This window comes from Chlorocebus sabaeus, chromosome 19 (assembly GCF_047675955.1).
Source record: "Chlorocebus sabaeus isolate Y175 chromosome 19, mChlSab1.0.hap1, whole genome shotgun sequence".
Taxonomy (NCBI): Eukaryota; Metazoa; Chordata; class Mammalia; order Primates; family Cercopithecidae; genus Chlorocebus; species Chlorocebus sabaeus.
Window position 1 is genome coordinate 6,078,166 of NC_132922.1, and position 13,897 is coordinate 6,092,062.

Genomic DNA, 13,897 nt, shown 5'->3' on the forward strand with positions numbered 1-13,897 from the left:
GGAGCTCCTGCCCAGAGGTCCCAAGTTTCAGGTTGCCAAGGAGTTGCCCGGCTGCAGCTGAAGCTGATTGCCTTAAGCCGCACAGAGGCCATCGAACAACAACCCCGGCCGCGGTCCAGCCTTCCTCCCCTTCCTAGGGAGGGAGCCTCCACCTCAAGGCCGTTCCTCCAGGCTCTCTGCTTCCAGGACCCACTCTGCCCAGGGGCTGAAGTCCAAGGCCTCCTTGGAGGCAGAGAAGGGGCAGGGGGCAAGGTCCTGGGGCTGCCCCATGGGGGGCCATCACCACCCTCCGGCAGAGTTGCAGGCTCTGTAGGGACAGCTGCAAGGAGCAGGCTCAAGGTGAACAGCTCCCACTGGAACTCAAGCAGGGGTGGGGGGCAGGAAGGGGGAGGCCCCTGAGGCCACCCATCAGGATGTTGACTTGGCTATGCCCCCATTGCATGGGGCCGAAAGGGACCAGACATTCCCCTGAACAGACCACACTTTGAGGCCCTACTCAAGGGCCACTGCCTCCATGCAGCCCTCTCTGACTGTCAAGGTAGAATGAACCCTTTCTTCTCCAGGACACTCCTTCACATTGACATTCATCACACTGGACCGTCACCCTCTGGTCCGTGTCTGTGTCCCCAGTTGGGCTGTGAGTCCCTGTAGGGCAGGGCCAGGGTCTCCTCCATCTCTGGGGCCCTGGAGATCACCTGGGCCTGACATGGAGAGAACACTCAAGTGGACAGAGACTGTTCAACCCCACATTGCTAAGACAGGGGTGCTGAGGCCAGAGAGGAAACCGTGTGTCTGCAGCTACGTGGGAACTGGAGGCCAGGGCCTTGGACTCCCAGCTTAGAGCCCAGTGCCTGTCCCTGAGGCCTGGGGAGACCAGGCAGGGTTGGCGAGGTGGAAGCGGATGCTGGGCCCCTAGGTGGGGCCTCTCAGGGCTGCCCTCTGCCCCTTCTGCCCCTTCTGCTGGGCAGGCACCACTGCTGGGAGGCTGCTGCGGACAAAACTCCCTTCTCCAAGAGCCCCAGCTCCCCCGGGCCAGACCTGGTGGGAGGCACAGGCACCACTGGAATGTGCCGCATCAGGCAAGGGGCGTGGGCGGGCATCTTCCTCAGGTGCCAAATGCTCACAGCTCTGTCCTGCCAGCCTAGATGCTGCCTCCTCCAGGAAGCCTTCCCAGAACCCCGTGCCTCCCCCATGGTCTCATGGTTCTCATAGCCTCTCTTCGTGTTCCTGTCTTGGCTGGCCCCACCCAACATGTGCATTGGAGGTGAGGAAGGACCATGACACGCAGCTCCAAGGTCCCCTGAACACGCCAGGCCTCTGGGCCTATGTCCTCCTCTGTGGAGTGGGCTAATAACTCTTTTTCTTTTTTTTTTTTTTTTTTTGAGACGGAGTCGCGCTCTGTTGCCCAGGCTGGAGCACAGTAGCACGATCTCGGCTCACTGCAAGCTCCGCCTCCCGGGTTCACGCCATTCTCCTGCCTCAGCCTCCCCAGTAGCTGGAACTACAGGCGCCCGCCACCACGCCCGGCTAATTTTTTGTATCTTTAGTAGAGACGGGGTTTCACACCGTGTTAGCCAGGATGGTCTCGATCTCTTGACCTCATGATCTGCCCACCTCGGCCTCCCAAAGTGCTGGGATTACAGGCGTGAGCCACCGCACCCGGCTGGAGTGGGCTAATAACTCTTTTCTCAGGGTCAGAGGGAGGCCTGGAGGAGGAGCCTGGGGCAGTAGAGTGAAGAGTATGGGTTTGGGAGCTGGTGGCCTGCTTGGCACCCTGGCTCTGCCACGGAGCAGCTGTGTAGCCTGGGAGGGACACCGTGCCTCACTTTCCCTATGTTCAGTGCTAACAATGGTGGCTTCTTCACAGGGTTGTGGAAATCAAATGAGTTAGTAGATGTGAAACACTCGGGACAGTCTAGCAGGGAGGGACGCACACGCCCGGTGCCCGGTGCACAGGTGCTCAACACACAGGTGCAGCGCAGGCCCGATCCCAGCACAGGGCCGGGTGCTCAGCACGGCCTGAGCAAAGCAGCATCCGTGGGAACTGAGTGGCCCCCGTCAGCTGACCCCGCTCCCAGGGCAGCTCGCTCCTGCAAGCTTGCACACACTTCTGCTGCTGCCCGAGGCTCTCGGCCACAGGGAGCCCATCCTGCACCGTGAAGCCAGCGGGGACCTCGCCCTTTGCCATGAGAAGGGTAAAGGGTGTGTACCCTAAAGTCAGGCAGACCTGAGTTCGAGTCCCGCCTCCACCCCGATGTGCATGGTAGCTATGGGCAAATCACCTCTCATCACTGTGCTCTCCCACTCAGGAACAAGAACCTGAAGGTCCCCGTGGGTGGCCGGGAGCCTCGACAGAGAAAACTCAGCTGAGCCCCAGACCCTGTTCCCTCCTCTGTGAGTATCGGCGACCTCAGCTCTAACCCACTTCTCCTCTGACTGCAAAGACCGGGACAGGGGTTCTCCCAGGCTGCAGGAACAGAACTCACTAGGCCCGGAAAGCCCTGTGGGCAGGGAGGGGAAGCAGGGCTTTTCCCCGACATCTCGCAGCCCTCCTTGGCTCCAGCAAGTTCGGCGGGGGGCAGACCCTCTCCCAGGGTCCCCTCTGGGTAGGGATCTCGGCCCTGCTGCCCCAAGGCTATATGTGGTCCTTCTAAGCCCTCCGGACCAGAGAGCCACAGCTCGCACCGAGAGGCCCCAGCGTGAGGCCCAGCAGCCAGCCAGCACCTAGCATGGTCCAGAGTGGCCACCACGGGGCCCACACTCACCCTCGTAGAAGCGGATCTTGTCCCGAAGGATCACCATGCCTTTTGTCAGCAGCTGGTTCTGAAGGTAAACACAGAGGGGGTGTCACCGCCCTTGTGGATGCCTTGGGGTGTCCTGGCCAGCAGGGCCCCCGAGTCCATCCACCAGGGAGCAGCCGAGGCTTAAACGGGGAGGAGACTCACCGAGGCCCCACAGTCCACCTGCTGCAGGGTCTGAGCATCAGTTCTCTCAGGGGGCAACTGACCCCACCGTGGGTTGTCACGAGACAGGAGGTGGTCACACGGACATCCCGAGAGATGGGCAGGGCCTACAGCCCCTTGCACTGGGCTCAGCTGGGCAGGCAGAAGCCTGGCATGTCCCACAGTGATGAAAGGACTTTGCAAGGACTTTGCAGCAAGAGGGGGCTCTCATTACCAAAGGCGGGGCCTGTCAGCTGCCACCCTATCTCAGGGACCCTGCACGCATTGCCTGGGGTGGCTCAGCTGAGAAGCACGCTGTGTGGTCTCAGCAACCCAAGTGTCCGCCAACGAAAGAATGGACCACAAAATGTGGCCCATCCACACAAAGAAATGAAGCACTGACTTGTGCTCCAATGAGAAAGAACCCGATGCGGACAGAAAGAGTCCAGACAAAAGACTCCACACGCCGTATGATACCACTGATACGAAATGTACAGAATCTGCCGGGCGCGGTGGCTCACGCCTGTAATCCCAGCACTTTGGGAGGCTGAGGCGGGAAGGTCACCTGAGGTCGGGAGTTCGAGACCAGCCTGACCAACATGAAGAAACCCCATCTCTACTAAAAATACAAAATTAGCCAGGCGTGGTGGCACATGCCTGTAATCCCAGCTACTCAGGAGGCTGAGGCAGGAAAATCGCTTGAACCCGGGAGGCGGAGGTTGCCGTGAGCAGAGATCATACCACTACATTCCAGCCTGGGCAACAAGAGCAAAACTCTGTCTCAAAAAAAAAAAAAAAAAAAAAAAAAAAAAAGAGGCCGGGCGCGGTGGCTCACGCCTGTAATCCCAGCACTTTGGGAGGCCGAGGCGGGCGGATCACAAGGTCAGGAGATCGAGACCATGGTGAAACCCCGTCTCTACTAAAAAAATAGAAAAAAATTAGCCGGGCGCAGTGGCGGGCGCCTGTAGTCCCAGCTACTCAGGAGGCTGAGGTAGGAGAATGACGTGAACCCGGGAGGTGGAGCTTGCAGTGAGCCGAGATTGCGCCACTGCACTCCAGCCTGGGCGACAGAGCGAGACTCCGTCTCAAAAAAAAAAAAAGAAACATACAGAATCGGCAAACCTGGAGACACGTGGTTGCCTCGTGCTGGGGAGGGCTTGGTGGGGGGAGGGATTACCAATGGGTACAGGGTGTTTATTTTTGGCGGGATGAAAAACTCCCAGAATTAGATGGGGTGAGGTTGTACAATTTTGTGACTATACTAAAAACCCACTGGGTGCAGTGGCTCACACCTGTAATCCCAGCACTTTGTGAGGCTGGGACAGGAGGATTGCTCGAGCCCAGGAGTTCAAGACCAGACTCTGGACACAGAGCAAGACCCCATCTCTACAAAAAATTAAAAAATTAGCCAGGTGGCGTGTGCCTGTGGTCCCAGATACTCAGGAGGCTGAAATGGGAGGATCTCTTGAGCCTGGGAGGTTGAGGCTGCAGTGGGCCATCATCATGCCACAGTACTGCAGCCTGTGCAACAGAGTGAGACCCTGTCTCAAAACACACACGTAAAAACCATTAAACTGGACACTTTAAAAGGGTGAATCGTATGGCATGTGAATTATACCTCAATAAAGCTGTTAAGTAACAATTTTTTTTAAACCCCTAAAACAACATGATGCGAGGGACCACGGGTTCATCCTCAACCCTACTCACTTGGCAAGGTGGGTGCCTCGCTCCCAGCCTGCATGAGACGCCCCTGTGCTGAGCAGGGCCCTGGGCACCGCAGCAGCCCTGGAAGCTACAGGGGCACCAGGCCTCACTGGCTGCCCTCCCTCCCTGTGTGACCTCAGGCAGGTCGTTTCACCTCTCTAAGCGGCAGGTTCCACCATACCGCACACGTGTGCATCCTCGGTGCAGGCCTATTGGCCAGAGAAGGTGCAGCAAAGGTGAAATGCTGCAGTACCTGGGACAGACACTGGGTGATGCTGATGGCACAGCCACCATCGCCACTGTGCAGTTCAGTGGGGCCATGCACACCTCAAACCTCTGCGGACATCCCAGGAGTTTGAAGGAAGGGAGAAAGTAACATTTGGAGTTGATCACGTGCCAGGCACAGCGCTAAGAATTCACCGCGTCTTGGCCGGGTACAATGGCTCTCCTTAATCCCAGCACTTTGGGAGGCTGAGACGGGCAAATCACCTTGAGGTCAGGAGTTCGAGACCAGCCCAGCCAACATGGTGAAACCTTGTCTCTATAAAAATACAAAAATTAGCCGGGCATGATGGCAGGTACCTGTAATCCCAGCTCCCGGGGAGGCTGAGACAGGGGAATTGCTTGAACCCGGGAGGCAGAGGTTGCAGTGAGCTGAGATCGTGCCACTGCACTCCAGCCTGGACAACAGAGCAAGACTCTGTCTCAACAACAACAACAACAACAACAACAATAAACAAAAGACAAAAGACCAAAAATTAGCCAGGCGTGGTGGTGGGCACCTGTAATCCCCAGCTACTCAGGAGGCTAAGGTGTGAGAATCACTTGAACCCGGAGGCAGAGGTTGTGGTGAGCTGAGATCCGGCCACTGCACTCCAGCCTGGGTGACAGAGCGAGACTCCATCTCAAAAAAAAAAAAAAAAAAATCCACAACAATCCACGTGGCTAGATAAGGAAGGAGGCAGGTTCTTGGAACCGCAGGCAGACTGTGGAGGAGCGGGTGCCCCACACCCCCGGGGGCAGGTGAGCCCCTGTGCTTTCTCATGAGGCAGGCCTAGCCTGGCTGGAGCAAGACCCACCTACCTGCAGGTACTCTGTGAAGAACGACCCCAGCTCCGTCTTCAGTAGCTGCCTGTGGGTGGGAGGGGAGACAAGAGTGAGCCCCAGACCACACGGCACTGGCGTGGGGGACCCAGGGACTGGGGTGGGGCCTCCTGGGCAGTGGGAGACCAGCATGCTTGGCCCAAAAACATGGGGAGTGGACAAGTCCCACCCATCTAGACCGGCAGGGGCTGGGTCGGCCTCATGTCTGGGGCCTCCACGGTCCACGGTGGCGGCTCTTCAACTAGATCCCTGCGCTCATGTCACAGTAGAAGAGGCCAAGGGGTCCTCAGAGGGAAGACAGTGGCCTCTGCGTCTTACACCTTCTGGAGAGACACCTGGCAGGGCTTGGCCTGCACCGCTTGGTTTGCTCCCGCCTTCTACCTGCCCAAATCCCGGATGCCACGGACTCCTCCTCTCTCCCCGTGCAGAGCTTCTTCCCAAGTGTTTCCTCTCTATTCCAGAGAAGCTCATTCCGTCTTCACCAACCCAGCTGCAGGTATTCACCGGGGCTCCCCTTTTATTACAAGGGAGGCAAGAGAGGCTCGCAGAGGTCAAGACACCAGACCAGGGCCACGTGGGACATGCCAGAGCTGAGATCTGAACCTTGTCCTTGGCACTCAACGCTGACCATTCCTCCTTCCCTCCCTACACACCTCCAGGGCCTGAGAGAATGGGAGCATCACATTCCACAGCAGCCAGGCTGAAAGCACACAGGCACTGTCAGTGCTGAGGCCCCAGATATCACCTGCCAACACTCTTCTGAACCAAATACATCAGAAATCTTACTTTTTAGGTTGCTATTACCATTAGGAATTTTTTTTTTTTTTTTTTTTTTTTTTTCCGAGACAGTCTCACTCTGTCCCCCAGGCTAGAGTGCAGTGGTGTGATCTTGACTCACTGCAACCTCCATCTCCCGGGTTCAAGCGATTCTCCCACTTCAGCCTCTCAAGTAGCTGGGACTACAGGCGTGCACCAACAGGCCCAGCTAACTTTCGTATTTTTAGTAGAGATGGGGCTTCATCATGTTGGCAAGGCTGGTCTTGAACTCCTGACCTCAAGGGATCCACTCGCCTTGGCCTCCCAAAGTGTTGGGATTACAGGTATGAGCCACCGCTCCCGGCCTAGGGAACTTTCTAATCAGTCCTGAATTATAGGCAGTTCTCACTTTGCATGGTTCTGATACATACAAGTTTCAGTTATCCTGGTTAAGTAACAGCAGTCACCCAACCACATGGTTCAAATTTCGGTTCTTGGCACATTAACTGAGTAACTGCATAAAGTACAAGCTCTGTGGCTGCTCTCCAGTCCACAAATCAAAATGTAGGTAACAGATGTGTACAACAATCACTGACCAATTGCAACACTTCTTTCAAAGTCAGTCTGTGATTGGTCCCTGAGTATCTGTCAGCAGTTCATGCACAGACAGCAAAGGTGTGACCTGTGCTGCCTCCTTGTCTCCCAGTGTGAAACCCATGTGGCGTTCTGTAAAAATGGATACAAGAAAGAGCAACTGGCCAACACAGATAAAAGTGCAGCAAATCAACGAAAACTGATCATGTTCTGAACAGGTAAACACTGCTCAAACTACTATGTTCCCACTATTTTTTATTTATTTTTATTTTTTACAGAGTTTTGCTCTTTTTGCCCAGGCTGGAGTGCAATGGTACGATCTCGGCTCACCACAACCTCTGCCTCCCAGGTTCAAGTGATTCTCCTGCCTCAACCTCCCAGGTAGCTGGGATTACAGGCATGCACCACCATGCATGGCTAATTTTGTATTTTTTAGTAAGGACAGGGTTTCTCCATGTTGGCCAGGCTGGTCTCGAACTCCCAACCTCAGGTGATCTGCCTGCCTTGGCCTCCCAAAGTGCTGGGATGACAGGCGTGAGCCACCGTGCCTGGGTTATTTTTTATTTATATTTTTGGAGATGGAGTCTCACTCTGTCGCCCAGGCTGCAGTACAGTGGTGCAATCTCTGCTCACTGCAACCTCCACCTCCCAGGTTCAAGTGATTCTCCTGCCTCAGCCTCCCCAGTAGCTGCGATTACAGGCACATACCATCACGCCTGGCTAATTTTTGTATTTTTAGTAGAGAAAGGGTTTCACCATATTAGACAGGCTGGTCTTGAACTCCTGACCCGAGGTAATCCACCTGCCTTGGCCTCCCAAAGTGCTGGGATTACAGGCATGAGCCAATGCGCCTGGCCCCAATGTTTTAAATTATAGTGCACTAAATATTCATTTTACTGTACAATCTTTTTCATTTCTCTATATGGTTACAACCAAACATTAAAACATGTTTGTTACGTTTATAACCAATAGTAAAACAGCTTTCAACGTTCTGACAAGTTTCGGCTGGGTGTAGTAGCTCATGCCTGTAATCCCAGCACTTTGGGAGGCCGAGATGAGCAGACCACCTGAGGCCCAGAGTTCGAAACCAGCCTGACCAACATGGTGAAACCCCATCTCTACTAAAAATGCAAAAATCAGCCGGGCGTGGTGGTGTGCACCTGTAATCCCAGCTACTCAGGAGTCTGAGACAGGAGAATCGCTTGAACTGGGGAGGTGGAGGTTGCAGTGAGCCAAGATCGCATCACTGCACTCCAACCTGGGTGACAGAGCGAGTCTCCCTCTCAAAAAAAAAAAAAAAGTTTGTAAAGATTATGGAACAATTGTCATTTTCCCCGTGGTTTACTAAGATCGCACAGTTCCAGCGTGTAGTCATTTTGGGAGCCCTGCACTGTGGTTCAAAGAGAGGACTGGCTGAAATTTTCAAAAGCAACGTGCTGGGGAAAAAAGCCCAAATAAGGCTTGCTTCCTGCAAGCTGCCTACCCTTTTCACTGTGCCCCTGGCCACCAGGAGTTGGAGGGTGACAAAGTCTACTGTTCCTGCTCCGGTCAGCTCTCTTAACCATGGATCTGTGGGGGCTAGTGGAGGTGCAATAAACATAGCTTCCCCCATACATAGTGAGTGCGTGCTCTAGTCCTCAGAGGCCCTTTTGGGGTGGTTGTACTTTATATTCCTGGAGACGCTGTAAGCTAGACCCCAGTTCAGGGCTGGCTTCCCCGACCATGCCACGGGGTCTGGGATCTGGGAGCTAAGAGAGGTGGCCTGGATAGAGGTAACCAGCACTCAGGTGCTGGGACGGAGGTGGCTCCTGCACCTGGTCATCACCAGAGTTCGGGGCTCGGCGCAGTACCGCAGGTGCACGGAAGCACAGGGCAAAATACTAATGCTCCTGCACAACTCCGTGGGCAGTGCTGAGGCGGGCCAGTCACAGGCCTCTGTTCACAGCCACCTGACAGGTGATGTTAGTGTCCCTATTTTATGGATGGGGAAGCTGAGGTTCAGGCTAACAGAGCAGTTGAGTGGTGCCAGCCCTGGAGTCTGGCCCTGTGCCTGGCCAGCAGCTTCTCTTAGTAGCAGGACTGGCTTTGAGGCCCAACATCCTCCCTTGCACAAGTGTGAAATCAGCGCAGTGGCATTAACAGGGCCGAGGTTCACCCTGTGATCGCAGACAGTGGTGCCCCTAGTGACCCTTGGCAGGCAGCCCCCACCCCAGCAGTCCCCCCAACCTTCTCCCACTGACCCCAGGACCTGTCCTCTGGTGTTCCAAGGACCAAGCTGTGACCTCAGCCTCATGGAGTGATCCCCATGTCCACGCACCATCTGTCTCAAAGTTACCGCAGGCATTACTTGCAGGGCCACTTTGGGTGATGCTAGAGAGCAGGGCACCAGGTGAGAAGGGAGGGTCTTCACAGAAGGCACAAGGCTGAGCCCGAGGATGTCCGCTCAGCAAATCTGGGCTGGAGGGCAGGCCCCAGGGCTTGCTAGCACGCCATGTGACTCTGGAAGAGACCCTTCCCGTCTGGGCCTCTGCACCGTTGTCTGTGGCCTGAGATCCACGTGAACACAGAGCAGGAGGTGAGGCAGGAGAGTAAGGACTGGAGGCAGGGAACCTAAGGCCAATTTACACTGACTTCCTAGAACTAAATCCAAAGGAACACCCCAGCATTCCATGCCCAAGTAACAAAAGGACCAGAGGCTACTTCCTTTGCAACCCCTCTCATTTCTGCACGGAAGATGAAAAACTGCAAGCACCCCTACCACAACTGGTTGGGCCAAGTCTTCAACTGCATAGGAGTGTAACTTTGTAACCTCAGCTTCTGACTGATCACTTTCCACAACCAATTGGACGTTTGCATAGGGTGCTTCGCTTCAGCTTTCCGCAACCAATCAGACTGACTGTGGGCCAGTACTTTATTTACATAGGGTGTACACCAAGTAACCAATGGGAAACCTCTAGAGGGTACTTAAACCCCAGAAAATTCTGTAACCAAGACCTTGAGCTGCTTGCCTGCTTCCACCGTAGGGAGTGTGCTTTCGTTTTCAATAAATCTCTGCTTTTGTTGCTTAATGCTTTCCTTGCTTTGTGTGTGTGTTTTGTCCAATTCTTTGTTCAAAGCGCCCAGAACCTGGACACCCTCCACCAGTAACAGAGGGTCCCGGGGGTCAACTGGGACCAGGAGCAGCTGGAGCCCAGAAAAGCCCTCCTGGTCCTGTCCCTGCCCGTGATGAGTACGGGCATGAATGCTGACGAAGGAACGAAGGAAGGAATGAATGTCTCCTTCAGGACCATGGCCCCTGAGCTCAAATCCCAGAGCGGCTCTAACGAAGTCCTACCTGGGGTGGCTCCAACTCACTGGCCACCTCTCAGGCTCCCCTCGCCTCCTCCGACATTTCCTCTCACCCAGCAGCTCACACTGAATGAAGTGAATGAACTGCGTGCACTCCTTTTCTGGGCAGGGGGGAGGGGCACCATGGCTGAGCATCCCCCCATTTGCACTGTGCCCACCAACTCTCCCAGACCCCAGTAAGAGCACAGACACGGCCTCAGATCTGAACTGACCACAGGCTGAGGATGAGTGGCCAGTTCGGGCCCCACTGCCTCTGGCCAGGAATGCTGCCGAAGGCCTCGTCCACCTCTCAAGCCTGCAGGTAGTGGGTACTCACAATGAATGCTAAATGGACGGGCGACTTCCACCTGGCAGCCGCCAGCACCTGGGATCCCCTCATTCCTGACCTGTGAGACCCCTTCCAGGCAGGGGTGAGTTCATACACCAATTCCAACCATGCAAAAGCCCTATGAGATGGGAACTATGTTCATTACAGAGATGGGGAGACTGAGGCTCTGGGAAGGCACTGATGAAGTCAAAGGCTGGACCAGGGAACCCAAGGTTGGAGCCCTAGTCCTGCAGATGAAAAACAGGCATCCTTTCTATGGGACACCAGAAGAGGGCCTGCCCGGTCTGGGATTGTGGGAAACTTCAAAGTCAAGTAGCTTAAATCTAACCAGCACCTCTGGCCTGCACATGAGACCTGCTGCTGACAGGCTGCGGGCATGGCCACCCGGCCTGAGCTGAGTACGGGCTCCCTGACAGTGGGAGGGCACCACACCCTGCGGGGAACCCCAAGCCAGCCCCATGCATGCTAGGAATAGAGGACACCATGCCAGGGAGGGAGAAGTGGGGGTGTGAGTGTCCTCGGATCACAGGAGGGGAGCCCAGGGGATAAAGCTGCAGTAAATCCCAGGACCTAGGGGGGCTAGCAGGCTACAGAGGGGACAGCCTGGGTGTACCTGCGATGTCAGCCTCAAGAGAGACAGCTGTGGGAAGGGTCTGCAGGGTCAGAAAACAGAGGCTGGGACACCCTGTCCAGGGGGTTTGCTGCTTCCTGGGAGCAGCTAGGCCAGCAGGACCTGGTGCTGGAGCTGGGCAGGGACAGATCATCTGCGACTTGGCCAGGAGCCAGCAGGAGAGGCCTTGCAGGGAGCAGGTGTGCATGAGCTCCTGTCCATGAGCTCCTGTGCTACCCTGAGGACTCAGTTGCATGCTTCTCATGGTCAAAGGCAGACCAGTATGAGCCACATGGGATGCTGGAAGAGAGGTTGCCCCAGACAGACACCCTGGCTGTATTCTGCAGGGAAAACACAGGCAGCACATAGCAGCCCCGGCCACTAAGCACAGGGGAAATGGACTTCATGGCTGAGCACAATGAGGGTGCCCGGGGCCTCAGACTCTGTCTAAGAGGGTGGGTCAGGGATAATGTCATGCAAAGCCATCAAGATAAAAAGAGGTTTGGGTCCTTAAATCCACAGTCCTCTGGATGGAGAGTGACTTATTCGTTAAGATTTTTTTCTTGTTTTCTCAGCCAGGTACAGTGGCTCCCGCCTAATCCCAACACTGAGGCAGGAGGATCGCTTAAGCCCAGGAGTTTGAGACCAGCTTGGGCAACAGAGCAAGAGCTCATCTCTAGAAAAAATAAAAAAAAATTAGCTGGGCTTGGTGCTGGACGCCTTTAGTCCCAGCTACTCAGGAGGCTGAGGTGGTAGGATCACTTGAGCCCATTGTTGCAGGTGGCAGTGAGTTATGTTCATGCCACTGCTCTTCGGCCTGGGCAACAGGTCGAGACCTAGTCTCTTAAAAAAAAAAAAGAAAAAGATTTTTCTCTACCTGTAAAAATGATTACGCAAAGTGTGTCCGTTTCCGTACCTTAGGAGGAAGAAAGGTGATCAAAGGAAGGGATGAAGAAAATAGCTAGACAACTGGACATTATACAAATTAAAACTTTTTGTGTTTCAAAGGACACAGAAAGAAAGCGAAATGACAGCTCACAGAATGGGAGGAAAGATTTGCAAACCAGTATCTAACAGAGTCTAGATCCACAATATATAAAGAACTCCCATAGCTCAATAATACAAGGACAAATAACCCAACTGAAAAATGGGCAAGTGATGGGAACAGACAATTCTCCAAAGAAGAAACCTAAATGGCCAATAAACACCTGAAAAGGTGCTCAACATCCTCAGTCATCAGGGAAATGCAAATCAAAACCACAAACAGACACCACTTCTCGGAATGAAAGCCCTGGAAATTAGTAAGTGTTGGTGAGGCTGTGGACAAACTGAACTCTCCCGCCCTGCTCATACGCTGCTAAGTGGGACAGTGGAATGGTACAGCCTTTGTGGGAAAGGCGAGAGTACCTCAAAAAGATAACCACAGAGTTATCATGGGACCCAGAAATTCCACTGCTAGGTATACGAACCTAAGAGAAAAGAGGCCAGCTGCGGCGGCTCAGGCCTGTAACCCCAGCACTTTGGGAGGCTGAGGCGGGCAGATCACTTCAGATCAGGAGTTCAAGGCCAGCCTGGCCAACACGGTGAAACCCCGTCTCTACTAAAAATATAAAAATTAGTCAGGCATGGTCGTGCACGCCTGTAATCTCAGCTACTCAGGAGGCTGAGGCACGAGAATCGCTTGAACCCGGGAGGCGGAGGTTGCAGTGAGCCAAGATCGCACCACTGCACTCCAGTCTGGGTGACCGATTAAGACTCACTCTTGAAAAAAAAAAAGAGATGAAAACACGCATCCACACAAATTCTTGCACACAGATGTTCACAGCAGCGTCATTCATCACAGCCAAAAGGTAGAAAGAACCACGTCCATCAGCAGAGGAGTGGGTGTGCATACGGCGTGCTTTCCATACACACAACGGAATATGACATGGCATGAAAAGAAGCAAAGTAGGCAGGTCAGGTGCAATGGCTCACACCTGTAATCCCAGCACTCTGGGAGGCCGAGGTGGATCACCTGAGGTCAGGAGTTCAAGATCAGCCTGACCAACATGAAGAAACCCTGTCTCTGTCTCTACTAAAAATACAAAATTAGCTGGGCATCATGGTGCATGCCTGTAATCCCAGCTACTCGGGAAGCCGAGGCAGGAGAATCCCTTGAACGCGGGAGGCGGAGGTTGTGGTGAGCCGAGATCACGCCATTGCACTGTAGCCTGGGCGACAAGAGTGAAACTCCGTCTCAAAAAAAAAAAAAAATAGGCCGGGCGCGGTGGCTCACGCCTGTAATCCCAGCACTTTGGGAGGCCGAGGCGGGCGGATCACAAGGTCAGGAGATCGAGACCACGGTGAAACCCCGTCTCTACTAAAAATACAAAAAATTAGCCGGGCGCGGTGGCGGGTGCCTGTAGTCCCAGCTACTCAGGAGGCTGAGGCAGGAGAATGGTGTGAACCCGGGAGGCAGAGCTTGCAGTGAGCGGAGATCGCGCCACCGCACTCCAGCCTGGGCGACAGAGC

The 13,897-nt window shown here is 54.6% G+C and overlaps 1 protein-coding gene across 5 annotated transcripts in view; it reads right to left on the reverse strand.

Moving 5' to 3' along the window:
* The window catches only part of PRR5 (proline rich 5), a 77,480-nt gene that overhangs the window by 15,261 nt on the left and 48,322 nt on the right, over positions 1 to 13,897 (reverse strand). For all 5 annotated transcript variants that reach the window (XM_073006618.1, XM_073006619.1, XM_007976049.3 and 2 more), the window contains 2 exons: positions 5,730 to 5,778; positions 2,766 to 2,823 (listed from right to left, as the gene is read on the reverse strand). In XM_073006618.1, the coding sequence (XP_072862719.1) occupies positions 2,766 to 2,823; positions 5,730 to 5,778 (107 nt within the window). The remainder of the gene's footprint in view (positions 1 to 2,765; positions 2,824 to 5,729; positions 5,779 to 13,897) is intronic.